The sequence below is a fragment of the Hakea prostrata genome, chromosome 2 (assembly GCF_041222555.1).
Source record: "Hakea prostrata isolate BN-2017 chromosome 2, UWA_Hpros_2, whole genome shotgun sequence".
In the NCBI taxonomy this organism is placed as follows: Eukaryota; Viridiplantae; Streptophyta; class Magnoliopsida; order Proteales; family Proteaceae; genus Hakea; species Hakea prostrata.
Genome location: NC_142601.1, coordinates 60180250 through 60208210, shown reverse-complemented (window position 1 = coordinate 60208210; position 27961 = coordinate 60180250). Strand labels below are relative to the sequence as shown.

The window sequence follows — 27961 nt, the reverse complement described above, 5'->3', positions numbered from 1 at the left end:
TGCATATGCTTTTGTAATTGTCAAGTTATTGGCAATAGAGCATTGATCACTAAGATCAACACTCAACGTATGCATAATCTTTTTATATGGATGGACTCCACAGATTAAAAGTGTACTAACTATAGAGAGACTAGTCATCATATCTCCCATAGTGTGGACAATTTTAATTTGTACACCTCAAACCCATCATAGTCCAACAATGTATATTTACGCAATAATACATTATGATGGATGCGGTTAAGTCGATGACTCCAAAGTGGCTCAACCGGATGATTATTCATAAAACTAGTCCAAACAATCCAATGGACCAAATAACCACATAAATCACCATAAATAATGAATGTCATATATAATCAAAATAACCATACAAATGTCTAATGTGAATGTGCAAGTAATATATTAACATGTGTTGGGCTACACAATTCTTACAGTTTTTCACTTGATCTAACACACTCCCAAATCCATTACATGTTTTTCAAATACACCAAAAGACAAACTTTTTGTGAAGGGATCAACCAAGTTTGATTTAGATAGCACTCTCTAAACAACAACCTCTTGTTTTGTAATTATATCATGAATATAGTGATATCGACTTTCTATATGCTTGGCGCGAGAGTGACACCTTATATGTTCTCTAAGGATTATCACTCTTTATTGATGAGAAAGAGTCACCAAAATTTACTGTTAATGTTTGATGAAAATATAGAAAGAATAGAATAGATAATAGTCTTTCTTACCTGAAAAAAAAAAAAAAAAAAAAAAAAAAAAAGATTTCATGCACGATCTACGAGGAATACAAGTTTATGCCTATTCGAATGATTTGGACCTCCACCCCTTAGAAATTCTATGGGTAAAAATAAGATCACACCATATAAATTTCCTGAGTGACAAGAAAGAAGGCACGTTAGCTAGTCTCTCTCTCTCATTTTTGACATACTTGTGGTGCAGCCGTGGAGGTGACTAGACCATTATACATTGAAGGTGACCCGAGTAACTCTAAAGTACTGGCAGGGATAGCAACACCCATGATGCATATCTGAAGCTCAAGCCCCTTTCATTACTCAAGAAACGGTAACAGTTCTTCAATAATGCTCCACCAATCACTTCCACCGTCAAAGCCTCTGCAGATTTCAGTTCTAGCCAACAACTAGCCCTCTGACCCCACCACTAGCTTCCACTGTTCTCAAGCCAATAACTTAGTGTTATATAAGTCCAATATGCCTCTTCATGAACCACAGTAGCCCAGAAAGAGAGAAGAAGCAGACCTCAAGTATCTGTAGTTTCTCTCTTCAGTTTCCTTTGTTTCAAGACCATGGTGGTGGTCACTGAAGATGCTCCATCAGCCACTTCTACTCCTGCAACCCCAGGTACCCCTGGAGCTCCTGTCTTGAGAGGGTTAAGGTCAGAAAGAAGTGGGAATGGAAGAAACTCTCTCCTTAAGAGCTGCAATAAGTGTTTCGGTGTTGAAGCTTGGGCATTGGAAGAAGGCAATTTGGGTCCTATCTCCCTTTCAAGAAAGGTAAGCAAGAGTCACAAAATTAAGGTTCTTTATATCAGTAAACGTAGCAAATAGAGACTGACGCGTGTTTTGAATAAATTAAAATCAGGTGGGAGCTGAGTTCGTAGGCACCTTTATACTAATATTTGCAGGGACAGCCACGGGGATTGTGAACCAAAAGACACAGGGCTCTGAAACACTAATCGGCTTAGCTGCCTCCACTGGCCTCGCTGTAATGATAGTTATCCTATCGACTGGACACATCTCAGGAGCCCATCTCAACCCAGCAGTCACCATTGCCTTTGCAGCTCTCAAACACTTCCCATGGAAACAGGTGCCTTTCTACATTTTGGCACAGGCGATGGCTTCTATCTGTGCTGCATTTGCACTGAAAGAGATCTTTGACCCCTTCATGGGTGGTGGAGTCACTGTTCCTTCAGGTGGATATGGTCAAGCCTTTGCTTTGGAGTTCATCATCTCCTTCAATCTCATGTTTGTTGTCACAGCAGTGGCGACTGATACAAGAGCTGTGAGAACCGAAAGCATTATTCTTTTCTTTTAAAAAATTCCAAGTTGTTTTTATTTAGTACACAGAGCAGCAAAGCTGAGTCTCTGACTCTGAGACAAATCTTCTTTTGGGTTTTTCCGTTGTTGTTAACGTTCGTTCGTGGTGTCTTTTCCATGCAGGCTGGGCAGCTGGCAGGAATCGCTGTTGGAGCCACTGTGATGCTCAACATACTCATTGCTGGGTATTCCTCTCTACCCTCGTTTCCTCATGGTCCTTTTTTTTTCCTTCCAAAATTACCCCCGTAGTCATAGGAATACATGGCTCTTTCTTTTTTTTGTGTGGAAAAACTTCACTTTTCTTATCCTTGGCTTCGAAAAGAGTAACCAAAAATCGAGCCATCGCAGGTACTATACTGATTTCTATCAAATCGGCTGGAATCGGCCGGTTCCTACCCAAATCGGCTAATTCTTGTTCAAGATTTTTAGGCTAAATATCATTTTCCTTCCCCTCATAATTGTTAATTCTGCCCCTCTTAGTTGACCAAGCCGTACTTAATCCTCTCTTAATTAGATAATATTATTTACCTTCTATTTTACTTAACAAAAGTATTAAACACTTTTTAATTTTCTCACTAAAAATTTACTTTTGTTATTAAATTTTATTAAATTAAAATTCCAAACAACTTCTAACTAAAAAGACGTGTTAGTTTAAACCCCTCGACCCATTATCCTAATAATGATTAGGAAGGAGGCATTTGATACCTTTTATCTAGTAAAAGTGGAGGTAAATGACATTATCCAACTATTCGAGTGTCCAAATGTCATTTGGTAAACTAGAAGTGATGCAATGATATTTACCCAAATCTTCAACTATAGATATTGAAGTGTCATTGGATCCACTAAAAGCAAACACAATGATATTTACCCAAATCTTTAACTAGAGATTGGTAAAAAATTAGGCCCAAAACAGGCCACAACAAAGACTTTAAGTGCTTTCATGAAGAACTCCACCACATGTATGAGAACCAAGGTATACTTGAAATTGAATTCTGAACTGCTGATTCCAATTTGATACCATGAATCAAGACTGGGTACCAACCATCTAGCCTGAACGGTCTGACCAACTTCACACCCTCCAATAATTCAGGTCCAAAACCTGAATCCCATGATAATACCTCAAACTAAGAAGTAAAAATGTAAGTAAATGATATTATCCAACCATCCGAGAGTCCAAATGTCATGTCATATGGTCAACTAAAAGCAACTATCGGAGAGTGCAAATGTCATGTCATATGGTTAACTAAAAGCAACGGCAATGATACTTACCCAATTCTTTAACTAGAGATGTAGAAGTGTCATTTGATCAACTGAAAGTGAACCTCAATGACATATACCCAAATATACCCAAATCTTTAACAAGAGATTGGTCAAAATTTAGGGCGAAACAGCCCACGAGAAAGACTTGAGTGCTTTCACGGCGAACCCTGCTACAAGTACGAGAACCAGTGTATACTTGAAATTGAATTCTGAACCCCTAATTCCAATACTATGAATCAAGACTTTGGTACTGAGCTTCGTGCCTGAACTGTCTGACCAGCTTCAGACCCAACGATAATTCAGGTCCAAAACCTGAATCTCATGACAAAACCTCAAACTCAGAAGTAAAATTTTTAACGTCTCAAATTCAGTAATGTACCATAAAGTCTTTTTTATTTTAACCTTTACAAGTGCACACGTATACCGTCCAAGGCATTACATTGGTTCACCAGAGTTATAGTAAACATCCTCCTTACAGTATGCCCTTCAGCTCAAATCCATGAATCCTAAGACTTACAAAAGGATTAACAAATACCTTTACAATCCCAGAATGATAGTTAAAAGGAAAAAGTTACAACCCACACAATTGATATATAAAGATTCTGAGTTCTTAAAACTTGGCAGCATCCCTTCCTTTTCTCTTGGTGGACCAGTTCTTCTATTTTCCATACTGCCTCTGTTTATGTAGGGAAAGCACGGGAGCATCCATGAATCCTGTGAGAACTCTGGGGCCAGCCATAGCTGCCAACAACTACAAGGCCATCTGGATCTATTTAACCGCCCCAATCCTCGGTACACTCTCTGGGGCTGGCATCTATTCTCTAGTCAAACTGCCAGAAGAAAATGATGCACACAAGGAAGCAACTATGAGGAGCTTGAGAAGATAACACATCCAATGTAAAATGGAATCGAATAATATGATCTAGTCATCTAGCAAACATGGAGAGCACATACATCCTGAGATGAGCTCAATATGATCAATAGATCAATCAGAGATACTGCATGGTTTTCTCGCATTTGCTGCTACATATACATTTAAAAAACAAAAACAAAGCATAAAACCCATCAACTGAGGGAATGAGGCTAACAGTTTACACTTGTCATGGTTCCCCAGAGACGAGGAAGCACTGTCCACAAGTGTGAGTTAACTAGCTTATGTAATTGGCAGTGGTAAAGCTTTGGTTGATGATTAGGAATTCCTTGTTTCAGTCATAGAAAAAGGCCAGTGTAATATGTACGTTAGAAGTGCTCATTAATAAAATAAGGCCCAACTTGCCAGTTTGAAATTGTTTTCTTCTTCCTATGTCCCATTGTCTTCCACTCTTCCATATACTGAAAATCTTTGATAGAATCATAAAAGTAATCTGTAAGATAGCTATGTACTAATAGCAATAAAATTTAAGACTCAGAAAAATGGCTCTCTTCTGTTAATATTAGGAGTATTATGATGGAATGAGAGAATTCACTGTCTCATCTCAATGAAAAAAATTGGTACCTGTCCTGAGTGTAAGGGTGTAGCTAATGCCAAATGGTGGTCCCACTACTGTAGGGTCTGGGGAGGGTCATTATGAACTTCTGAGCCTGACACATTATTATGGAATCATATGTTGCCAAGAAAAAAAAGTAAGACCCAATTTCCCAAGAGCTGTAGTTAGTGCTCTGGACTTCAATCGCAGTGAACTAACAAGGAATCTCCATTTGCACTTTGTTTCTGCACCCCTCGTGCTACAGGACATGATTAATCTGAATGATCCAATTCTGCTAGGATCCCAAGTGCATTCATCACAACCAGTTCTTTGGAGTACCTGGCCATCCAAATGAGATTTCATTTGGGTATTATCACCATCATAAAATGAATTGGATAACAAAAATCAAATGGCTAGGATAATCAGAATCCAGCAGTGGTTCTTTTGCTAATGCAAGATCTCAACAAGTTACCATGTAAGGAAACTCCAAGGAACTGTCATAGGCAAAGGACATCAGGGTGACCTGATACTTGTCCAAGGAACTGTCATAGGCAAAGGACATCAGGGTGACCTGATACTTGTCCAGTGAAAGTCTTCACAGCTTCTAATGAGTATGACCTCATGAGAAACTTCTACTGAGAATGATTCATGTTCCAGAAAACGTGCAAAAGGCTAATGGATAAACTACCAGCATGCCAAAAAAGAACTCTGATAACCCATTTAGTCCTACCCCATTCTGAGGCGGGTCTGGTTACAGTACAAGAAATATAGAAACCACAGTTGTCAAGGAGTCATCCCTTGGTTACCTAGGCGACGCATTGACACCTTCTTGGTGTGGCCCGATGCCCCCCCCCCCCCCCCCTTTTCTCCCACTCATTTTTCAGTACCTAGGATAGCTTACACGCCATGACACCTATAATGAAACCCTAAACATCCATGAGGAACATCCTAGACCACATTAAATTTGAAGAAATGCCACAACACTAACAACAGGATTATGTAAAGGAGGAGAATGTCTCAGAACTGGAAATGTCGAACTAGGCATATCCACATCCAGCATAAACCAGTTACTTGTCAGAACTAGCCGATCCATACGTGGCCAGTGATCTGGATTCTGGCCTCAATACCACCTTCAAATCCATGCTTGTCTTCTATGTAACCACAACTTAAAAATAACCACAGAACAGTTTCACATGTAAGAACCACTGTTTTTTTGGATGAAAATAAACTATAAATACCTATCTGTCTAGGTGGACAGTCAACCTTAGGCTACCCCAACATTAGATGGGCTGGGTTTGAGACTGGTTTGGGCTCAAGATGTCCTAGGCCCAGTCTGAGCCCTGATACTTACGCCAAATGAGAAATGCTTGCAACCATCTCATCAAAGGGCTTTCGATGTCCTAGTCCGGAAATCAATTCACCATCCACCATCATGTGAGGTAAGAACTCTTAAGTCGAGGCCATTATTCTATGGATCGTTTGTAGTACAGTTTTGTGGTTTATAAGTGTGACAACCTAGATTTTGAATTATAATATGATATACTCTGCATTACATGCATTTATATCACTCATTCACTCTATTTATTTAAGTTGAGCTCTGATACACAAAATAAAATTTGTGGGACCTCCCTCTCATCATTTTCACCACTCTTCATCCTAGTATAGCTTATCCATAAACTTTGTTCTTTACTTGACAAGGGAGAATTAAAATAGGATGGACAAAGTGAAGTAAATCAGAAAAGGCCAAAACAAGAAATCAAGAATACCCTCATGCGAGAGGAGTGAAGAATTCTTGTCAAGGAGTTTCTGCAGGTGATGGTGCTCCGGTGATCCTTTTCCTTGTTCCGGTGTCTTGATCTTCTTCCTTGTTGCTTCGCCATGTCCATTAGCGTCCCCCCTTCATCCTCCCATCCCCCCCCCCTCCTAGTTACCCATCGCTAGCCTCTGCCTCTTCCTCTCTTCCTCCTGAAATTGCCTCCTCCAGCATCCATGAGCAGCCACCCAAACCTTGGTCATCTCTCTTCTCCCCTTCCCACTCCCCTATCCCTTCTCTCCCCTCTCTTGACTGCAATCTCTCGTTCATTCCTCCCTCCCCTTCCACGGATCTCCCCCCCTTGGTTCATTGTCCTGCTGAAGCCACTTTTGATAGCATCCGGCACTGGGGTCTTGCTGTTCTTGGCCATTTTATGGGCCCTTGCCCTCCTCTTGGAATCATCAAAGCCTCCCTGTCCAGCAATGGAAGGCCCAGACTCCTGGGTACTTTCATGATTGATTCCAACACCTTCCCTGTTCAAACTCTCCTCTCCTTCTTGCAAACCAAAGCGATCGGGTTCCCCCTGGTTTGTTGGCAAATCGCCCATTTTCATTAAATCTTGGGAACCTTCTTGCCTCTTTGCGGGTTGATTTCATCGTCCCCCGTGGCTCAACCTCCCTGGCCTTCCCCTGGTTTGGATCGGAGTGCCTTAGCCGTATTGGTTCGCGATTGGTCGACCTCTCCGCCCGACCAAGACTATTAACTTGAACGTCTCTCGTATGCTGGATCCGTGTTGAATCTCGCGCCAAACCCCTTCCCCCTTATATCACCATTGAGCGACTCGGTTTGCCTTCCAACCATGCCTCGATTGGATTCCGCGAGGTGTGCGCTTGCGCTTCTTTTGGTCACGACGGTTCTTCCCGCTCTTCGACTGTCTCGGTGATTAACTCATCTCGGGTATTTTGCCCCTGCCCTTTCTCGAATGCTCCGCCAGCCTCCGCTCATGCTCCCTCTCGCGAGGAAACTTGGTCATGCCCCCTTGCCATCGAGCCCAAGTTCCCTTGCCTGCTGAAGAGTGGACAATACTTTGTGTAATCTTGTTCGGACCCCTTTGATTGACCGCCTCGGTTGATTTCTACCATTGTTCTGTAAACCCAGCCCTAACCTTGACCCGGGAACCTTGTTATTTGTAGGTCCGGTGACCCGAGTGTTAGAGTCGCCTTTGGGCCATCCCGGAGGGACTTGGTGTCGGCTTTGATCCATGAAAGTTGTGATGAGGTTCTATTTATGGAAGCTGAATCTGATGAAGATCTAATTAGTTGATGGACTTGGAGTGCTCTCTATCTTGGTTTGGGCATTTCTACCTATTAGGTAAGTCACTTGACTTGTGTGCAAAACCCCTTTGGATTGGATTTGATCTGGACCTTCAATTCCCTGTTTTGGTCTTCTTGTCGGCATTGGTCGGTTGGTCGTTGACCAGTCCACTCGACCAATGAGTCTTGTCTTTGGCAATTAGGTTGTTCTTGCTCTATTTAAGTCCAATCTCGAGTCCACTTCGTATTTGCTGCCTCCAAACTCTCGAGCGGACCAAAGACCTCTGCAGTCATCTCTCTTGCATCCTTGGTGTTTTCTTGACGGATCTTCGTCGAAACTCTTCTTTTGCATCAAGGTATGTCTACTCTCTCTTCTTCTCCTCCATCTTTGTTTTTCTTTCCTTTTGAGTTGAGGCGTGAGAGATGCTGCATTCTCTGTTGCAACATCTCCGAACATGTTCTCATGATCATCCTAGGATTTGAGGCTGCATGATCTTAACCATGATCATTGCGCTTTTGAGGAATCATGATCAAACCATGATCTAATCTTTGTTAAACTTCTAATCTGATTCGATCTCTTTGGATCTTCTATGTTGATCATGTTAGTAGTTAATTCTGTGTTTTCCTTCCATGATCCATAATCTATAAATTTCTAGTTGTTCTCTTCTACCGTACTATGTGTTCTTCATGATCTGGTAGTTACATATATGGTAGGTTTTATTTCCTTATTTAGATTTATGCTTCTAGCCTTATTCCATGAAGATCTGTATGTTTTCATGATACCTTTACCTAAGCAATGATCCATCCTCCTATTGTTCTTGTCTTTGTTTTCTATTTCAAATTCATCGAGATCCATGGTTGATCTAATTATGGTAACTTTTTGTTTCCTAATTTGGATCTTGATATCTTGATTGGATTAGTGTTTTGAGGTCCCCTATATGTTAAATACTACTGATGTAGTCTACCCCTTGTTAGTACCCTTTTGAACCACCAAATTCGGATTTCATATCTTAAACTCTGTTTTTAGGCTTCGTCTGCATTGGTCGTTGATTGGTCGCCGACCATCGACCAATCCACTCGCCAATGAGTCGAACTCCCGTTGGTCTATGTTGGATGTTTTGGTATCTTTTCTGTTGGGATCTTTCCTAATATGTTGTATATCTTGTTTAGGACCTTCTTCTCAAGTTTGCCGAGATCTTACTTGATTTCTTGGATTCCTTTGCGTGTTGTGGTAAGGATGGTTATTTCCTTAATTACATGATAGCATGAATCTAGTTTCTATATTTGAATATCATGATATGATTCCTAAATTAGATTCTTACAATGATATACTATTGTTGCATAACTTTGATTACGGTAGCATTACTTATTCATATTGAATTGACTCATGTATGATTTACTTACCAATTATATACAAGGTGATTGCAATTATTGATTTCTTTCCATATATAGGTTACCATATATGTGATGATATGAATTGATGCTGTGTATGCTTAGTATGGTTTGGGGAGAGGTGTCATTTTGACACTTCGTCCTGGACTACTACGGGAATATTATGGGATGTTTCCGAGATGCCCTCTGGACACCTTCCTAAATGTTGGATGACATATCTAGGATTGTCTAGTAGTGTTTGGCTAGGATGTCCTGTTATGTCGACCCTAATCGGAGGGGTATTGAGACCAACGACCCGTGGTAGCAATGGGGATTCATGGGCGCTCAAGACCGGTAACCAACCCGTGAGAGGACGGAATCACATTGTGGGGGCCATTTATTGGTAGGGTTGCATATGGTTAGACTTGGGCTCACGGGCGCTTAAGGCCGGTAACCAACCCGTTAGAGGACGTGAGAGCTTCCCGTTTACCATATGTGGATGATCAATAGGGTTGATGAGTCCGTAGTCGGGGACTATGAGGACTCTAGTGTGAAGGATACCGGAAAGGATCGTCGGGGACGAGGAATGGACGTATCTCGGATCCGACTTGATGTAACTAAGTAGAAGACTTGCATTTGGCTAGGTTTTACCCCGACATGCGCCAGTCTTATACCAAATGGTTGTGAGAGAGTGTGTTGACTTAACCCCCGCCAAGGTTTGTCCCGAGGGATGAAGGACCCATTACCAATCGGCTGCTCAAGACCGGTGAAATGATCCGTGAGAGAATCCAAGATATCTTAAATGGTTGAGGATGTGAGTGGACTTTCCTAAAGAAGTACGGTGCTATGACTTAAAGCATGTCCGCTAATAGAGACCAGCATACATAGAGTTAGATTCATTCATTCATTGCTTGTCTCATATCATATTGCATTTATGTTTGTTCCGGAATCCTGCCATTTATGTTATTATGGATTTTAATCGCCTTACCGAGTTTCTTTGAAACTCATTCCTTTATTGTACAATGTTGTTAGACTATCCTGCAGTCTGAGTACTATGACGGTCCCTATGAAGAAGCGCAAGGCGAAGAGGCATATCTCCGGAAGGTGATTGCGGTTACCACAATTACTCAAGATCCCGCGAGTGGTTATGCTCCGTACGATGCTTAGTCCGACCATTGAGTGGAAGCGTCCTTGTGCCATTTATGAGATTTACACTTACAAGGATGTTGTCTATAAAGTGGAGAACAATTTAGTTACCCAATGTACTAGCTATGGATTAGATTTTATTTAGTTTATTCTTTAGAGCTACTTTTCCGCTGGTTGTAAAGTGGGATTTTTGCCTCACTTTACTTATCTGCTTGATACTCGATTATATCTATTATTCCGATTCATTTATGATTCATTCTTTCTTTATTGGATCTATGATTTATCTTCCGCACTCTTGTTATGATTGTTCATGATTATGTTATTGTTTATGTGGGAGGTTGATCACTCGATACCGATCTTGGGCTGTGGATCACACTCTCGGGTATGCCGATAGGGTCTGGGAGGGCTGCGTTGCTCTGCGATGTGCCTCCACTCTCCCGGCGACGACGAAGACCTACCGGAGGAATCGGAAAAGAAAAAAATCCCGATCTTCCTCTGTCTTGTTCCTCCATCTTTCGACCCCGCAAACCCGCTTCTCGGGATTGGGCCCACTTCCGTGATCCGTGGCTTCCCCCTCTCACATCATGGTATCGTGGGCGAAACCTCCCTTCTGGTTGTCGCAGAGCAGAATTTCTCATCCCACCATCTCGATACCCGCCTTCTCCTCCTTGTTGCTGTCCTGCTCCGCTTTACCGCTGCACCTCTCGCTGCTTTGAGCCTCCACCAACCCTTATCCCGCTTTGGCTCCGCTTTGCCTCGAGACCATCCATCTCCTCCGAGATTCCCCTAGCCCTTTTCTGATGACGTTGAGCTCTCTCCTCTAACCCTCTTATCCCTCTCCTTAACCCTTGTGCTTCGCGGCCTCTCCGCCCACCGACCTTTTTCCCGCCAGCCCTCTTCTAGCGCCTAACACCCTTGTCCCCCAATCCCAAAATCATAAACATGTTAGCCCACCTCCGAACCCTCTCTCTCGTCCCCATCTCTAAACCACCTAAAGCCCCTGGTCCAACCCAATTCCAAATCACTTTAGCCCACCACCGAACCCTCTCTCTCGCCCCCATCTCTAACCTTTTAAACCCTCTGCCCAACCCATCCCTAACCCTGAACCTCTAACATTCCAACCCATTCTTCTTTATCCACGACCTGGACCCATCCCTTGTCCTCCTTCTCCCCCATCGATCCGCCAATCCCCTCTTTGTCCCCACTCACCTCCCGCTCATCTTCCCGGTTAGCCCTTCCCTCTTTCTCCCCCGCTCGGTTCCCCTTCCCGTATTTTTGAACCCCATCTCCTTTGCCTCCCCTCGTGTGAGCCCCCGCCTATCTCCTCTTCCCATCCCCCTTTGCTTCGCTCCTTTCGCCTGGCCCTCTCCCCATCTCCTCTTGTCCATTCTCTTTATGTTAGGGCTGTGCCCTTTCTGCGCTGTCCTTCCATTCGTGATTTGAGGCTTCTTTTTGTGCCTCTTACCCTATTCCTCATGCCCTTCGATTGCCAATCTAGCCCCTTCTTGGTCTTTCCTTTCTATTCTATCTCCCCCTAATGTCGCTCCGTTCTCCGGGACCCCTCATTCCGTTTCCTCTTTCCTCTCCCCTCTTCATGCCCTCCCTTTCTTCTCCTTCTTCCTCCCCTCTCTTCCTTACCATTATTTATGCTTCTCCTCTCCTCCCCCTTTTCCTCTCCTTCCCGCTTCTTCCCCTCCTTCGGTCTTTTTTTTCCTTTTCAGGGTGGGGGTTCCCCCCCCTCTGGTGATTTCTTCCTTAATTCGGGTCTCTCCGATCTCCCTTCCCCCCTCCTTCTGGCTTAGTCCTCTCCTTCCTCTGTTTCCTTTCTCTTCCCTCTCCTCCTTCCCCGCCTCCCTGTCATTTCTCCTCTCCCGCCTCTCCTCTTCTCCCCGTTCCTTCCCTCCTTCCCCTCTCCTTTGGCCCTGCCCTTCTTCTTTCTGTGGACTTCCCCCCTCCTTTCTCCCCCTTCTCCCCCTCTTCTTCCCTCCTCTTTTCTTTGCCCCTCTCCTCCCTCTCCCCTCCTCCCCTTTGATTCTCTTCTCGTCTCCCTTGCCTTCTATCTCTCTGGTCCCTCCTCCTCCCCCCCTTCCCCTTCTCTTCCTCTTTCTTCTCTTTCCTCTCTCTCCTCCCTTTCCTTCCTTTCTTCCTTGTGCCTCCCTTTTCTCCTCCCTTTCCTCCTTCTTCCTTCCTGTCTCCTCTCCTTCTTCTCTCCTCCTTTTTTCTCCTTCTTCTCCCCTTCTCTCCCCTCCCCTCTCCCCCCCTTCTCTTCCTCCTCTTTTCCCTCTCTCTCCTCCCTTTTTCTCCTCCTCCCCTCCCCTATCTCTCCTCTCCCCCCCCTTTTTTTTTCTTCTCTTTCTCCCCTTTCCTTTTCTTCTTCTTCTCCTTCTCTTTCTCCTTCCCTTTTTTTGTCTCTTCCCCTTCCTCCCTCTTTTCCCCCATCTCTCTCTTTCTTTCTTCTCTCTTCTTCTCCTTTCTCCTCTCTTTCCTCTTCTTTTCCTTCTCTTTTCTCTCTTTTTTCCTTCTCCCTCTCCCCTCTCTTTCTCCTCCTTTTCTTCCTTTTTCTTTCCTTTCCTTTTCCTCCTTTTTCCTTTTTTTCTCTCTTCCCTTTTCTCCTCTCCCTTTCCCCTTTTCCTTTTCTTCCTCTCTCCCTATCTTTTCTCCTCCTTTCTCTCCCCTTTCTCCCCCCTCTCTCCCTCCTTTCCTCTCTTCTCTCTTCTTTCCCCTTTTCTCCCCTCTTCTCCCTTTCTCCTCTCTTTCCTCCTTCTCTCTCTCCCTCTTCTCTCTCTCTTTTTCCTCTCTCTCCCCTCCTTCCCTCCTTCCTCTCTTTTCCCCTCCCTCTCCTCTTCCTCCCTCTCCTCTCCCCCCCTCTCTCTTCTTTCTCTTTGGCTTTTCCTTCTCTCTCTCTCTTCTCTCTTCTCCCTCCTTTTTCTCTCCCTCCTTTCCTTCTTCCCTCTTCTTTCCTTTCTCTTTTCCTTCTCCTCCCTCTTTCTCTCCCCTCCTTCTCTTTTTGGCCTGTCTTTTGAAACTCATTTGGAAGATTGTATCTAAGCAAGACTCTATCCGGGTCTCGTGGGTATACTCTACCTTCTCAAGCAAGACTCCTTTTGGACGGTTTCATGTCCCTCCAATCCGTCCCGGATTTGGAGGAAGCTCCTTCTCCTCCGTCCCCGAGCTCTCACAAGAATATCAGTCCAAATCTCGCTTGGAAATTCCATCCTTTTGGCTCGACCCCCGGCATCCGTTGGGCGTTCTCTATTCCCTCCTCGGCCCTCGCGCGTCTAGAGACTCGTATCCCCAAATTGGCCACCCTTGATGCCTTCATCTCCAATGGGTCATGGTCCCCTCTTCCCCACCCCGGCTAGCCCCCGTTTGGAATGCCCTCCCCCCATCCTTAGTCGGTCGTGTGCGCCACCATTTGGTCCCCTTCCACCACTAAGTCTTTACCACAGCCTCTCGCTCGGAACCCGCTTCCCGCCCACACCACGACCCCCGTCCCTTGGTCCCGGTTGGTTTGGTTCAAAGGTAACATTCCCCGCCATTCCCTTACCCTATGGAGAGCCCTTAACCTTGCCCTTCCTACCCAATCATTCCTTATCGCCGCCATATCCAAGCCACCCCAAACTGTCTCTTTGTTGGCGCTCGGAGGACATTGACCACCTTTTTCTCCGCCCCCTTTCCCGATCCCTCCGGATCGAGCCACCGCATCCATCCGGCCCCGCTCGAGCGTTCTCTGGTTTTGCTCGGGATTGGTCTGGTTCTTGAGAAATTTTGCTGGTCAAACTATTTGCGATCGCATTGGCAAGTTAGTTTTCAGTGCCACCATCCATCATCTCTGGTGGGAGCGAAACATTAGAAGATGGACTTCCAAATCTCGCTCTATTGACTTGATTTGGAGTGCCATCTACTTTGATGTATCATCTAGAGTGATGTCCATCCCCCATCCCCCGGTGTTTGACTCTCCCAGAAATAGGCTTATTGTTAGCTTATGGGGTCTCAGCTCTACCTTTTCCACCCCATATATAGGTTAACTGTTAGTCTCTGGGTCTCTGTTCTTTCTCTGGCTCCTTGCTCCTTTGTGCTTGTATATTGCTAGTTGTTTTTTAATATAATTCTTTATCACCCAAAAAAAAAAAAGGGGGGGGGGAGGGGGGTGTTGTGTGATCGATGTACTTCTTTAAAATTCGAAGGATAATCTTATAGGACAATCATACAACTGGTTATGATTATAGCAATTGAAAAAATCAAACAGATAAACTCAGTGTAGTAAAGATGAGGATGTTGAGACAGATGAGTGGCAAAATGGGAAAGGATAAAAGAATTATCATATTAAAGCTAATCTGGGCATAGCCTCAATACCTGATATGCTACAAGAAAGTCGCTTGGGGTGGCATGTTCCTGATCAATCGAGGCCTTTGGATACTCCAATACGGAGGAATGGCTTGATTCAGAATGAAGGAACTAAAAGAGCCTCCGGCAAACCCACAATAACATTAAGAGAAGTGGTAAGGAAAGACACGCATAGCTTATGCCTATAGCAAGTTTCATCTCAATTAGGCTGACTGGAGGGAAAGAATCCACATAGCTGACCCCTGAGTTGTTCTATCCTTTGAAACATAAACCATGTTAAAGCAACATTTAGGGTTAAATCCAAACATCTACATCTATAAAGACTTCAGAATAGGACTACATTTTTCATTTGCAGGTTCTTACGAGTTGGTTACCATTACAGAAGAAAAATGTATTTGATTCTATGATATTCATTTCAGGGGAGACCAAAAGATTGATATAGATTAATCAGCATATTCATCACAACCAGAATGAGAAAAATTTTCAGTGGTAATCTAAATGCAAGTTGAGTGAGTAACCAAATTGTTGTCTTTTGACTGATATAGGAAGCAAAACCATTCATCATAACAGGACAGTTTTCTGGAGGCAGCACACCCACTAAACAGCAGTCTTCACATTCATGACCCACCTCAGGCAGGAAGCATTGTCTCTCAACACAATCCAGAATTCTTAGCCAATGAATGGATGAAGGACTCCTAAACAAGTTGGGCTTGAGAGCTTCTAAGCCTTTGGGTTATCCCCAAGCTTGAACCATCATACAACCCCCCCCCCCAAAAAAAAAAAAAAAAAAAAAAAAAAACCCTAAAGTTGTCTTAACCACCTATGACATAGTGAAAAGAAAATTTGTTTGTATCTTCACCAACTCAGCACCTAACAAATTCAGTCTAACTTGCTTCATATCAAAATGTCAAATACATGCCTGCATTTTATTTAGCTACTCTTAAATATAAAATACAGCTTTTGGATAACCAACTGCGAGTGCATGAAGACCTGGTCCTTTCTTGGTCCTGTGGTTCCACATCCAGCTCCCTCACTAACCAGCATCATGGGAAGCTGTTTTGGCAGTCCAATTTTCTTCATGTGTCATAGTTATATGGTAATAGTTGGGATTGGGTTGGATTAGGATACTATAATTCAAACCTCGGGATCTGCAGGTGGAATCACCTAGCAGTAAGGATTTTTATCCCGAGTTATCAAAACCAGACAAGGAGACATGGAGAGGGAGGAAAGAACAGGGAGGAATAGAAGAAGAGATAGGGATTGTAAAGAAGACTTTGGTTTCCGCGGGGGGTGGGGGAAGGGTGTTTGCACAAGCCACACAGGCTCTAGGATACACAGATGTATAAAACCCAAAAACCAAAGTCTCCTAAATTAATTCCTAAAACATAGGCTAGCAAAATTGATACCCAATAGAACTCAAACTGGAAATTTCCTTACATGTCCAATAGCTATCCCAAAATAAAAAATTACATGATATCTTCTCAAATAAAGTCATTCTAGATATCCTCTTATACCAGAAAAACATTGGGATCTGCTCCATCTTGTTCTGGTTTTGGGTCAGCCAACAACAAATCTGTATCAACACCATTTGAATAAGACATTGGTTATACTCTTATTCACAAGCATATAGCTTACAGCCCATACTATTCTTTTGCAGTCATCTACATGCTGGATCAGATGTACTAAAAATATACAGGGTTCTTGTTCAGTAGATAAGCAATTAGGCAAGTCATCTATGCCATATCTATTTAAAGATCCACAGGAGTCCTAGTTCATCGTTTGAAAAGATTTCATTTTGCTTTAACTAAATTAGTCCGCCCACCAAAAAAAAAAAAAAAAACCAATCCTATAAAAATTCTGTTTTGCATAACTTCAACTTATATTTTTATAGGATGTTAAAAAGCAAAACCAAAAGAGCCCACTAATATCTTATATTTAAATCCACCCCCATACTTATGAAGCCTTAATAGAAGGAGGGCCACTTCTTCCAAGATCATTAGATGAATAGCAGTCAAGGACAATTAGGGCTTCTAGAGGCTATGGCCAGAACAGTTTAAAGTCTTCTGTTAGGGGTCAAATAGGGATCGAAGGCAGGCCTGGTGGCCTAGACTAGACCCTCTAGTTATGTAAATTATGGATGAGTAGATGCTGGACTAATCCCCTTGTGCTCTGGTCTGCCGGTAAGGATTTAGGACAGCAATGGTGGCATTTTTTTTGGATGAATAAATAAATATATTAAAAAACCACGGACAAAGAGAAATACAAAGAGAAAAGGGAGGGGAAAACTGGGGAGGGGGGAGAACAACCAATCAAGAGGGCAACTGGAGAAGAACTAAGACTCCAGGAACTAACAATCAACCTATTCCTTAGAGAATCAGAAATAGGGGGATGGAGCATAGAACTGAGCCTAGAAGAAACATCAAAATAGATGGCATTCCAAATCAAGCTACGGGAACGGGACTTGGAAGTCCATCTTTTCATGTTGCACTCCCACCATAAGTGATGAACAGTAGCAGCAAAGACGAGCTTACCCACATGGTCGCAAATTGTGGAGCCAGAGAATGTTCTTAGGATCCACTTCCAATCTCGAACAAAACCAAAAGACCGCCTCAATCTAGGCCAAATAGAAGCAAGGGCTAAATTCCAGATGATTCGGGAGAAGGGATAGGTGAAGAAAAGGTGGTCAAGGTCCTCAATACCGTTCCAACAAAGGATACAATTGGGATTGGCGGGGATGTGGTGACCGATGAGGAAAGCTTGTGTAGGGAGAGGGCCAAGTTGAGGGATCTCCAAAGGGTGAGGGAGTGGCGAGGGATGTGGCCTTTGAACCAAACTAGGGGGCCCAAGGGACAAGGGGATCTAAGAAGATTCCAAGCAAAGGCGGTAGTGAAGGTTTGGTATGGGATGGGGTCTACACAGTGATGTCGGAAGTAGAGGGAGATAAGGGGGAGGGAGCTCCAAACTTGTGTGAGACAGGGATGTGGAGAAGGGGACCAAGAGCAATTAGAGATGAAAGAGGAAAGGGGGGTGGTTTTGGGGATTCGGGAATCATAAATAGCCCAGGGACCCATAATAGAGAACAAAATGCCCATTGGATGCCAGGGATCAAGCCAAAAGGAGGTGGAGGCACCGGAGGAGATTTTAGTAGAGATTGCAGTAAGGGCAAGTGGCCGAAGAGTTAGAAGTTTTTTCCAGATCCAAAAAGAGGTGGAGAGGGGCGGGGAAGTCCAAATGGATTCCGCTTTGAGGAGATATGAGTAAACCCAAAATACTCATATGGAATCATGTTTAGAGGCAATTTTCCAGATGAGTTTGAGGAGATAGGCCAACTTAACATCATAAATCCGGCGGATACCAAGCCCTCCTTCAGATTTAGGCCAATAGGTGGCAGCCCAACTTAGGATAGAGGAAATAAGTGGATTATTGGCCCTTCTAGAGAAAAGCAGAAATGAGGGATTCCATGGTATGGATGCTAGATTTGGGGAGAGGGAAGATGCCACACCAGTAAAGATAGAAAGATTGGAGGACAGAACGGATGAGAACAACTCAACTGGCAAAAGAGAAAAATTTACCTTTTCAGAGTTGGAGTTTTTCCCTAATGTGATCAAGCATAGAGGAGCAATGGTGGCGAGTGAGCCTACCAGGGATAAGGGGAAGTCCCAAGTAGGTCATAGGAAAGGTCCCAAGCTTGAAGCCAGAAAGCTATAAGAGGGAGAAACAAGCGGAGTCAGAGATGCTCGAGAGGAAGTTAGTGGATTTCTCAAGATTGACTTTAAGACCAAACAAGGACTCAAAGTAGGAGAGAGTGGAGAGAATAGAGGAGATAGGGAGTGGTCTGGCTTTAAAGAAGATCATGAGGTCATCAACAAAAGCGAAATAGGAGAGCTTTAGGGCTTTACACTTGGGAATGGGGGAAATGTGGAGTTGATCAGTCTTGGATTAAAGGAGGCGGGATAGGACTTCCAGGGCCAAGGTGAAGAGGGAGAGGGAGAGGAGGCACCCTTGGCGGATTCCAACACGGGAGGGGAAGTAGCCCGCAAGGAAACCATTAGTAATAATGGAGAAATTAGCATAAGAGATGCACATCTCAATCTAGTGGTCAAAGGAAGGAGGAAATCTCATGGCTGAGAGAACCTCACTAATAAAGTCCCAATGGATGGAATCAAAAGCTTTATGGAGGTCAATCTTAAGGAGAGCGGCCGATGAGTGCGAGGAGTTATCGAAACCTCCGACAATTTCTGCACATAGGAGAATGTTGTTAAAGATACTCCAGCCAAAGATAAAGGCTGACTGATTAAGACTCACAAGAGAGGGCAAGACAAGCTTGAGTCGATTGGCAAGGATTTTGGAGATGAATTTATAAAGGAAATTACAAAGGGAGATGGGACAAAAATAAAAGAGGGAGGAGGCTCCAGGCTTCTTAGGGATAAGGCAGAGAAAAGTTTGGTTGATGGAGGCTAGCGAGGACAGGTTAAGGAAGAAGCTCCAAATAGCATGAACTAGATCATTCTTAATGAAATCCCAAGCATCAGGGAAGAATCCTATGCTAAAACCATCAGAGCCAGGGGCCCGATTGGATTTATAAGAGTGGCTAGCAAAGATGATTTCCTCTGAGGAAGGAATGGAACGAAGAGTGGCTAGGGAGGAAGGATCAATAAACTTGTCTAAGGTGGAGGGGGGAAAAGGGGGCTTAGAGGGGAGGGAGGAGGGAGAGAGGAGCCTAGAGAAAAAGAAGATGACTTCACTCTTAATACTAGGCGGGTCATAAATCCAGGTCCCACTGTTCGTAAGAAGACAGGGAAAGGAGTTGAAATTGAGGCGAGCTTTAAAGGATCGATGGAAATAGGCAGTTTTAGCATCCCCAAGCTCAAGCCATTTGTTTCTCGATTTCTGACGAAGGAAGCTTTCTTCTTGGGAGACAAGGGAAGAAAGATTGAGGGAGAGAGATTTTTTTTCCTTAGCCAGGGAGGGACTGAGAGGATCATCTTGGAGGAAGGATTGAACCCTAGAGAAGAGGAAAGCCGAGAAGAGATATTGCCGAAGGAGAAGGAATTCCAAGAGCGGAGGGCATTCTTGGTATTCCTGAGTTTCCAGGCAAAAGCCACAAGAGAGAGGGAATGGCAATAAACCTGCTGAGACCAAGCGGTCGGACAATGGGGAGAAAAAAAAATAGTTGGAAGTCCAGATATCAAAGAATTTAAAAGGCTTTGGGCCAAAGGAAGGGAGATCTAGGAGGTGGATGTGACAGGGGAATGGTCCAGAGAGGAGGGGAGGGGAGAAATGGGCATGGGAAGGAGGGAAGTGGGAGATCTAAAAATCAATAGCGAGGAAGCGATCGAGCTTGGAAGCAATGCGGGGCCTCGCCATTTCTTCGATTTTGCCCGGTTAGGCGATGACCAAACCAACGAAAGTCAATGAGACTCGCATCCTCAATCCAAGAGTTGAAGACTTCAACTGCTGCAGGGCTAGGCAGGGAGCCCCCAACTCGCTCATGGGAGTAATGGACGATATTGAAATCACCTCCAACACCCCAGGGCTTTCCAAGCATAGAGGGAGTGATGGAGTGGAGGTCAGCCTAGAGTGGGGAACGATTGAAACCATAAACAATTGTAAGGAAGAAGGAAGGGGTAGAGGGGGAGGAGAAATGGAAGTGCATGAGATGGTGGGAAGAGAAAAGGAGGGAAGGCAAGAAGATAGACGGGTTCCAAAGAATCCAAATGCGACCATTGGGAGAGAGAGAAGAGTTAAACAGAAAAGACAAAGAGGGAGCATTGGAGAGGGCAATCCAACGGGCATTGTCACTATGAACATGGGTTTCGAGGAGAGCACAAAAAGAGGCTTTCGATTCTCGGATTAGGCGCTTAACTTCAACTTGTTTAACTAGGGAGTTAAGGCCCCTAACATTCAAAATAAGGATATCAAACATTTGAACCATTTTTTGGGAGGGAATCAATAGGGCTACAAGGAGGGGGGGAGTCAATGGGGCAACTAGGGATGGGGGAATTGAAAACCAACTTGAGATTAATTAAAGAATCATCAATAGGGGGGGGAGTCTTACACAAAGAGGAGCTCAAAGGGGAGGGTGTCTAAAAAATACTAGGGTCAATTGTGGACCCGGTGCTAGGGGAGGGAGAATCGGAGATGGTGGAAGGGTCAGGACAATGTTTAAGGGTGGGGGTGTGAGTAGGGGTGACGGGAGGAAGGGTGGGGCAGTAGGTTGGGGTGGGAAGGCGGGGAAAACAGGGGAATTGATGGGAAGGATTACCCCCTGGGGAATGGGGGTTAGTGTTTTTAGGAGAGGGATAAATGGGTTAATGGGTTGGGATGGGCCACATGTTGGGTTTTCATTATTAGTGTTAAGAGGGGAGGAAGGGTAAGGCAGGTTTGGGTTAAGAGGGTTAGACATTTGATGGTTAGGTGGGTTAGTAGGATTGGGTTTATGGGTTGGGCCATGGACTGAACCAAAAGAAATAGGTTTAGATGGGATGAGAGGGTTACGGTTGGGTTGGGCCATAAGGGATTTTTTGGTATTTGTTTTAATGGAAGAAGGGTTAAGCGAGATGGGTTTAAGTGGGTTAGCCAATGGGTGGGCTGGTTTAGTGGGTTGAGGCCCACTTAAGGGTAAGGTTTTGGGAATGGGCTTCCTTGAAGAAAAATAAGGCTTAGTGGTCAAGGCAGTGGGGATATTTAAGTTGAGAGGGTTTCAAGGAGAGAGGGGGCTCGCATAGTGAGAGATCACCGATAGCGACAGAGGAGGCTTCAAGGAGGAGGCGAGAGGGAGAGGGTGGTTTGTAGGGTCAAGAAACAGGGATTCAAGGTTTGCACATTGAAGACCATTAATCGAAGCTTCCTTTTTTTTGCAAGAGAAGAGGAGAGAGGTACCTGAATTTGGTTCTGAACATCCAGTTTTTGTGGCAACAGGGAATCATCAAAACTCTGACTGTTGTTGGCAGAGGAGAAGGTGTCAACATCTTGGTAGGTGACAACAGAGGCTGACAGCTTTGGCAAGTGCGCATTCGCAACAGAAGATGATGCAGACTTTTCCAGTGTCAGACGAGCAACAGGAATAGAGTAGCTGTTGAAACTTTTTCTGTTTTTTTTTCCGTTTTTTTCCTCCGGTAAGTTTTTCCAACGGAGGGAGTTGCCGAAGTGGAATTGAGCTTGTCATTGGTGACGGCGGTAGTGATTAGGTCCAATCTATCAATCAGGGAACAGGGAATAGTAGACTTCACTGTCGGCATGAGCTAGTCAGAGAGCAATTAAGTTGATATTGCATCTGACGAAGCCATCAGATTGAGCAAACGACCACCAAAGGAGGAAGGGGCAGAGGGCTTCGAGAGAATCCCTTGAGACATGTCAAGGTTCTCTAGCTTCTTGGTACATTCATGATTCTGCTGACCAAAGGAAGAGAAAATACATCATCTGGAAGGCACCTAGTCATAGACGATGGTTTTATTGTAGAGCAGACAAAGATCATCTTTGATTGAAATGCAAGGGGGAAGTGGTTTGGAAGATGAAGCTTCAATACAGATACAGGCGTAAGATAGGCGTTCAAATGTGCAAGTCTTCAAATCGATGCGAAGGGGGTGACCAACAACAAAGCCAATTCGGCTTAAACATTCATGATTCCAAAATTCCAATGGGAGACCAGGGAGGTTGATCCATAGGGGAATAGTGCTGAAGTCGACCCTACGGAGAGGCATGGAAGGTTCCCAAGATTTGATGAATATGGGAGAAGTTCCTACAAACCAAGGGGAGCCTTCAATAGCCCTATTCTTGCAGGCAGCAGAGGAGAAATTGAATAGGAAGATTCCTGAATCAATCACAAACAATTCCATGGATCCAATGGAGTTCCACTGTTTGGAAAGAGAAGTTTTAACAATGCTTTAGGGGGGGGGGGCAAGGAACTGGTCAAAGATAGCCAAATTCCAACAAGAAATACAAGGATTGGTTGTAGTAGAAGGACAATGGACCAAGGGAAGGGAGTCATCAGAGGAGGGGGGATGAAGGTGAGGTTGCATTCGGTTGGGGAGGAGCAGGGGGTGGAGGGGGAGAATAAGGAGTTCCATGCTAAAGGGGTAGAGCTAGCGTTAATGGATGGAGGAGGGGAGGGGATGGAGGGGGGCTGGAGGCATCAGAGGTCATCGAAGCATTTTCAGAGGTCATCAGAGCATGTTCAGAGGTGAGATTTCCAGCATCCTCAGTCGTTGGGAGGTGGAAGAACCAAACTCCTATGGTTATTTTGTTCCTCACCAGACTACAACTTATTTACAAGCATAAAGCTTTTGACTCTATTCGCTGGGATTTCCTTAGAGATGTCCTTTATTCTATGGGTTTCCCTCCCCCCTTCATCCATTGGATCGAGACCTATATCTCTTCTCCCCGTTTCTCCATCATCACCAACGGTTCTCCGGCTGGATTCTTTCAATCCCGGGTTGGCATCCGCCAAGGCTGCCCTCTTTCTCCTTACCTCTTTTCCCTTGCCTTAGAGGTCCTCTCTCGCATCCTTCAATCCAAGACTGACCAACTTCTCATCTCCCCCATTCCCAAGTGCAAGTCTTTAAACCTAACTCATCTTGCTTTTGCTGACGATCTTATGATCTTCTCTAAAGCGGACCACTCATCCATCTCCTCCATTCTTGCAGCCCTCTCGCAATTTGAAGCCCTCTCTGGGCTCCGCGTCAATCTCAGTAAATCCACCATCTTTCTCTCGGGAGTCTCCGATCAGCTTCGTGCCTCTCTTCTCCACCTATCAGGATTCTCTCCTGGCTCCTTTCCTGTGGTTTACCTAGGTCTCCCCCTTATCCCTGGTAGACTCACTCGTCACCACTGTCTTCCTATGCTCGACAACATCCGAAAGAAGCTCCAACTCTGGAAGGGTAGGCTTCTATCTTTTGCTGGGAGAGTGGTGCTTATTCGATCTGTGCTCCAGTCCTCCTATCTATATTGGTGCGGGATCTTCTCAATTCCTAAATCTACCATCCATGCCATGGAGTCTCTGTTCTGTGCCTTCCTTTGGAAAGGTCAGGAAGCCTCACGCTTCATCCATCCGATCAGTTGGTCAGTCGTTTGCTGCCCTACCTCCGAAGGAGGCTTGGGAATCCGACGGATCTCTGATGTCAATATTGCATGCCTCCTCAAACTCATATGGAAAATTGCTATAAAGCATGATTCCATTTGGGTTAGATGGATCTACTCTTACCACCTGCGTTGTGATTCCCTTTGGACTGCTTCCCTGCCCTCCAATCCGTCTTGGGTCTGGAGGAAAATTCTTCTGCTGCGTCCCCGTGCCATCTCTGCTTTCACTATTTCCATCTCCTCCGGTTCCACCACCTCCTTCTGGCTTGATCCGTGGCATCCGATGGGCATTCTCTATAACATTTTTGGTCCCCGCACTGTTTACAACACCATCCCCAAATCCACTCCCTTGTCTAGCTTTTCTAATGGCGCTTGGACCCCCTCCCCCCACCCCATTCTCACACAGGTTTGGGACTCCCTCCCCCCCCCCCTCTCTATCTCCCCGAGAGACCTTATTGTCTAGATCCCTTCCCCTTCCAAAACCTTCTCCATTTCCTCTACCTGGAACCTCATCAGACCCTACAACCTGAAGCCTCCCTGGCCCCCTCTGGTTTGGTTCAAATGTCACATACCCCACCACTCCTTACCCTTTGGAGAGCCCTCAACTTTGCCCTCCCAACCCAATCTTTCCTTATTGACCGCCATATTCATACCAATCCCAATTGCATCCTATGTTGGAACAGTTTAGAGAACCTTGACCACCTTTTCTTTTCCTGCCCCTTCTCCAAATCTATTTGGGGAAAAGCCATTTCTTCCATCTGACCCCGTTCGAGGCGATCCTATGGATTTTTTCGAGATTGGTCTTGGATTTTGAGAACCTTTCCAGGCACTTCCATTTGCGATCAGATTGGTAAGCTAGTGTACTGTGCCTTGATCCATCACCTTTGGTGGGAGCGTAATCTTAGGAGATGGACTTCCAAAATCCCGATCCATAGATAGGATTTGGAGTGCCATCCATTTTGATGTCTCTTCTAGGCTGACAGCTATTCCCCATCCCCCTGTTGATGACACCCCAAGGAACAGGCTCATTGTTGTTTCCTGGGGTCTTAGTTATGCTTTTCGGTCCTCTCCTTAGAGGCCTTGTTGTATTGTTCTCGTTTCTTTAATATATTTATTTATTCATCCAAAAAAAAAAACTTATTTACAAGCAATGGTGGTGTTACAAATGGAAAACAGGGATTTCGAGTGATGGTCTGGATTCTGAGATGGACGGTATGCAATTTCAGGGACTGTTACGGAGAGGATGAAAAAGAGGAATTTTAATGGATGGAAGGCTGTGAGGGGTGTAGAGAAGGGCTCGAAGGGGTTGGGAATAAAACAGATAATAAAAGGGTGGAAGATGGAATGGAACAACTGCTGGTTACCAGTTTATTTGGAGAACAAGCCTTGTAGTGGATTGATATGGAAGGGCACAGAACTGGGCAGACTGCAATTGAAGCCAAAGAGCTTCTTCATTCGAAAAACATAGGTATTCTATCACTCAAGCACCTGGAGGTATCTTACAACTGGTGAAGCAATCTCTTTCTCTTCCATTTGTATTTCCAATGGCATCAACCCAATTCATTGATTTACTTATTCACAGTGTTAATTGCCGCTTACTCTTTCTGTAAACATTTATAAAGGGCTTTCTATTTGTTTTAACTTTTAGGATTCTCAACATTGTTATATGACAAATGCTCATTCTTCTTGCCAATTAAAATAGGGGTTATTCTATTTTTCTTAACAAAACTCCTGCCTGATAAAACTTGTGATTCTCATAGTTCCTCCAATTCCTGTAATACCAGGATTGAACCTACGTTCCTTACTTTTGTTCATAGGGGTTATTCTTTTTTGCTTAGTTTTTTTCTTAACAAAACTCCTGCCTGGTAAAACTTGTGATTCTCATAGTTCCTCTAATTCCTGATATACCAGGATTGAACCTATGTTCCTTGCTTTTGTTCATAGCATCTTTCTATCAAAAAACTGGCAAAGAGATCAACTGAGGCATCTGAATCTGAGGAAACTCTTGCATATCGATCATATAGCCAATTACAATACCAAAATCATCAGTACATCATATCATACATGCTCGTGAAGAGAGTACAGGGAAAACTGCATGATTTGCAGCACATAACAACATGAAACTGAAACACTAGATCTCTTGCCTTCCTTACTTATGACGTCCAATGGTATGCAACTAGGATATCTATCAACATGAAGAATTTTGCAGTTCTAGACTGGAGAGTGACCAAATGAACAGTTTTCTTTATCCATTCACTATTAGGTAACTGATAGTCTAGATTTGAACCTCCTAGTACAAAGTGGACCTCCAAAAATCCTACTCAGTATCATCGGTATAACTTTAACAATAAACAATCAAGTTCATTCAACAAACGGGGAGAAACCTTTTATCACCTTCCTTCGCCCCTGTACCAAAACTTACAAGTCCCACAGAAAATCAGAAAAGTCAAGATTTGGAAGTTAAAACTTCCACTAAGGGGTTCAACATATACAAATCAGACAGCGTGCCAGTGAAATATGCTATTCTTGTGAAGTGACCACAAGTTCAAGTTTGTTGGAGGTCCCTCCCACGAATTTGATCATGAGAACGCTCACCCCGTCCCCAATCATCCAAACAATCGAGTTTCAGTCAAAGTCAGCTAAGAAAGCAGCCACTTATAGCACATTGAACATAACATTATCGACAGAAGATGATGTTTTGAAGCTTGCTTTCTATTGAATGAAGCTTAAGAACTCACCTGACTACGATAGAGAGCCCCCAAAGCCATAAGTTCCTCAAACAATTTGGTATAAATAATGTCTATACCATTGAAACCCCTCGAGTTCCCATCAGTTCCTCAGATTTTCTCTTTCTCTTTGAAGTCATGGATTTGAAAATTGAAAACCCAACCAAAGACATAAATATACCCAACAGATCAGCGATGAAGTCTTTCGCAGAAGCACCAGCTGATTCCCACAACCCTATCTCGTCTCCTGCTTCTTTGGCCACACCAGCAGCGAGAGACACCAATGATCCGATGCAAATACTCCGTCTGCGAAGAAATGGGTATCTTGCTCTATAACTTAAAGCAGAAACAGAGACGGCAATGAAGAAACAGAATAGGATATGGTAAAGCTTGTCTAGGGCAAGCCAGTCATCTCCATTCTCCATTTCTGGAACTTTGAAAGGTCAGAGGCAGTCTCAGAAGTTCAAACAGTTCCACGATTGGTTCAAGAACTGCAGATCGGTGGGTTTTAACTTTCTGCAGTTTCAACTGATCGAACCGGATGATATCGAGCAACCTCCTGTTTTCATCAAAACCCTTAAATCAGTTCCCCGCCTCCTACGTTTCAAAACCGTAGCTTGCCGAAGGGAACGTTCGCTTTGTGCTTCTGCATCTCTGAGTCTCTGTTTACTGCCAGAGAGGTAAGATCTCATACGATATATATGCTAAGTATGATAACTGAATTGTATGACTTAAAAAGTTGGGAATATTAATGTGATGATGCAAGCTGTTACAGCACAGCTCTGTCTAGTGTATATGGCTAGATGAACCAAATTGGATTGATCAGTTAAAAGATTTGGTTTTTAATAAATTTCATCAACTTTAGAGCTTTTGATGTACCTGATGTCAAGAAGCTTAGAAGCACCAGAGAATTAGCTGATGGTTTAACCAAACAAGGTAGTGTGGTCTGTGACGTTGTCTTAGGAATTTGAAATTATGAGATGAATCTTTGGGTTTAATGGTTTAATATTGAAGGTTTCATGGCATCCTCCATGGAAAAATTCCAGTGTTTCTGTAAAGAGGTAAAGGCAGTTACATTTTTCTTCCGTTTCAGAAGGAACAGATTAGATGAGGACAGCCTTAATAATTGATGATTTAGAATGTCAAACAGGACAAGAAAATTGCGGCAAAACACATTCCCTACTTTCCCAACTTATTCCTTCTTGGTAGTTCAAAACATTGTCTCCTTTCTGGGAGGCAGGTTCCAGCTTATTCATTCTTATGCGTCTGGCTCTTCTTATTGGTTTTGCTTTTGCTTGATTGTGGGGAGGAATCTAAGAATCTCTTTTGTCCAAGAGTACTTGAAGTTACACTGCATTATTGCAGCAATATGAGAAACAAATTTCTATTATTGAAATCAGCAGGTCTTCTGTACTTAATTATTTATGACAAGTTTCTGT

General features: G+C 44.0%; 2 protein-coding genes across 2 annotated transcripts; one reads left to right on the top strand and one right to left on the bottom strand.

The window, feature by feature from the left end:
• Window positions 1-1249: 1249 nt before the first annotated feature.
• Window positions 1250-4594, top strand: LOC149025377 (aquaporin NIP6-1-like). The gene is made up of 4 exons (XM_089145601.1): window positions 1250-1519; window positions 1608-2027; window positions 2186-2247; window positions 4011-4594. Exons 1-4 carry the CDS (start codon window positions 1313-1315, stop codon window positions 4207-4209), a joined length of 888 nt encoding a protein of 295 aa, XP_089001727.1. The 5' UTR covers window positions 1250-1312; the 3' UTR covers window positions 4210-4594.
• On the bottom strand, window positions 3444-27724 carry LOC149025376 (uncharacterized). The gene is made up of 2 exons (XM_089145603.1): window positions 26535-27724; window positions 3444-4152 (listed from the first exon to the last, which is right to left on the bottom strand). The coding sequence occupies exon 1, from the start codon at window positions 26945-26947 to the stop codon at window positions 26597-26599; it is 351 nt and encodes a 116-aa protein (XP_089001729.1). The 5' UTR covers window positions 26948-27724; the 3' UTR covers window positions 3444-4152; window positions 26535-26596.
• Between the last annotated feature and the right edge of the window lie 237 nt (window positions 27725-27961).

What these genes read in the sequence shown, in the direction of transcription:
- LOC149025376 (XM_089145603.1), bottom strand. Translation starts at nt 26,947, where the DNA reads ATGGAGAATGGAGATGACTGGCTTGCCCTAGACAAGCTTTACCATATC.
- LOC149025377 (XM_089145601.1), top strand. Translation starts at nt 1,313, where the DNA reads ATGGTGGTGGTCACTGAAGATGCTCCATCAGCCACTTCTACTCCTGCA. An exon ending in CTATCTCCCTTTCAAGAAAG is followed by an intron (nt 1,520 to 1,607) that starts GTAAGCAAGAGT and finishes AATTAAAATCAG; the next exon opens with GTGGGAGCTGAGTTCGTAGG. An exon ending in CTCAACATACTCATTGCTGG is followed by an intron (nt 2,248 to 4,010) that starts GTATTCCTCTCT and finishes CTGTTTATGTAG; the next exon opens with GGAAAGCACGGGAGCATCCA.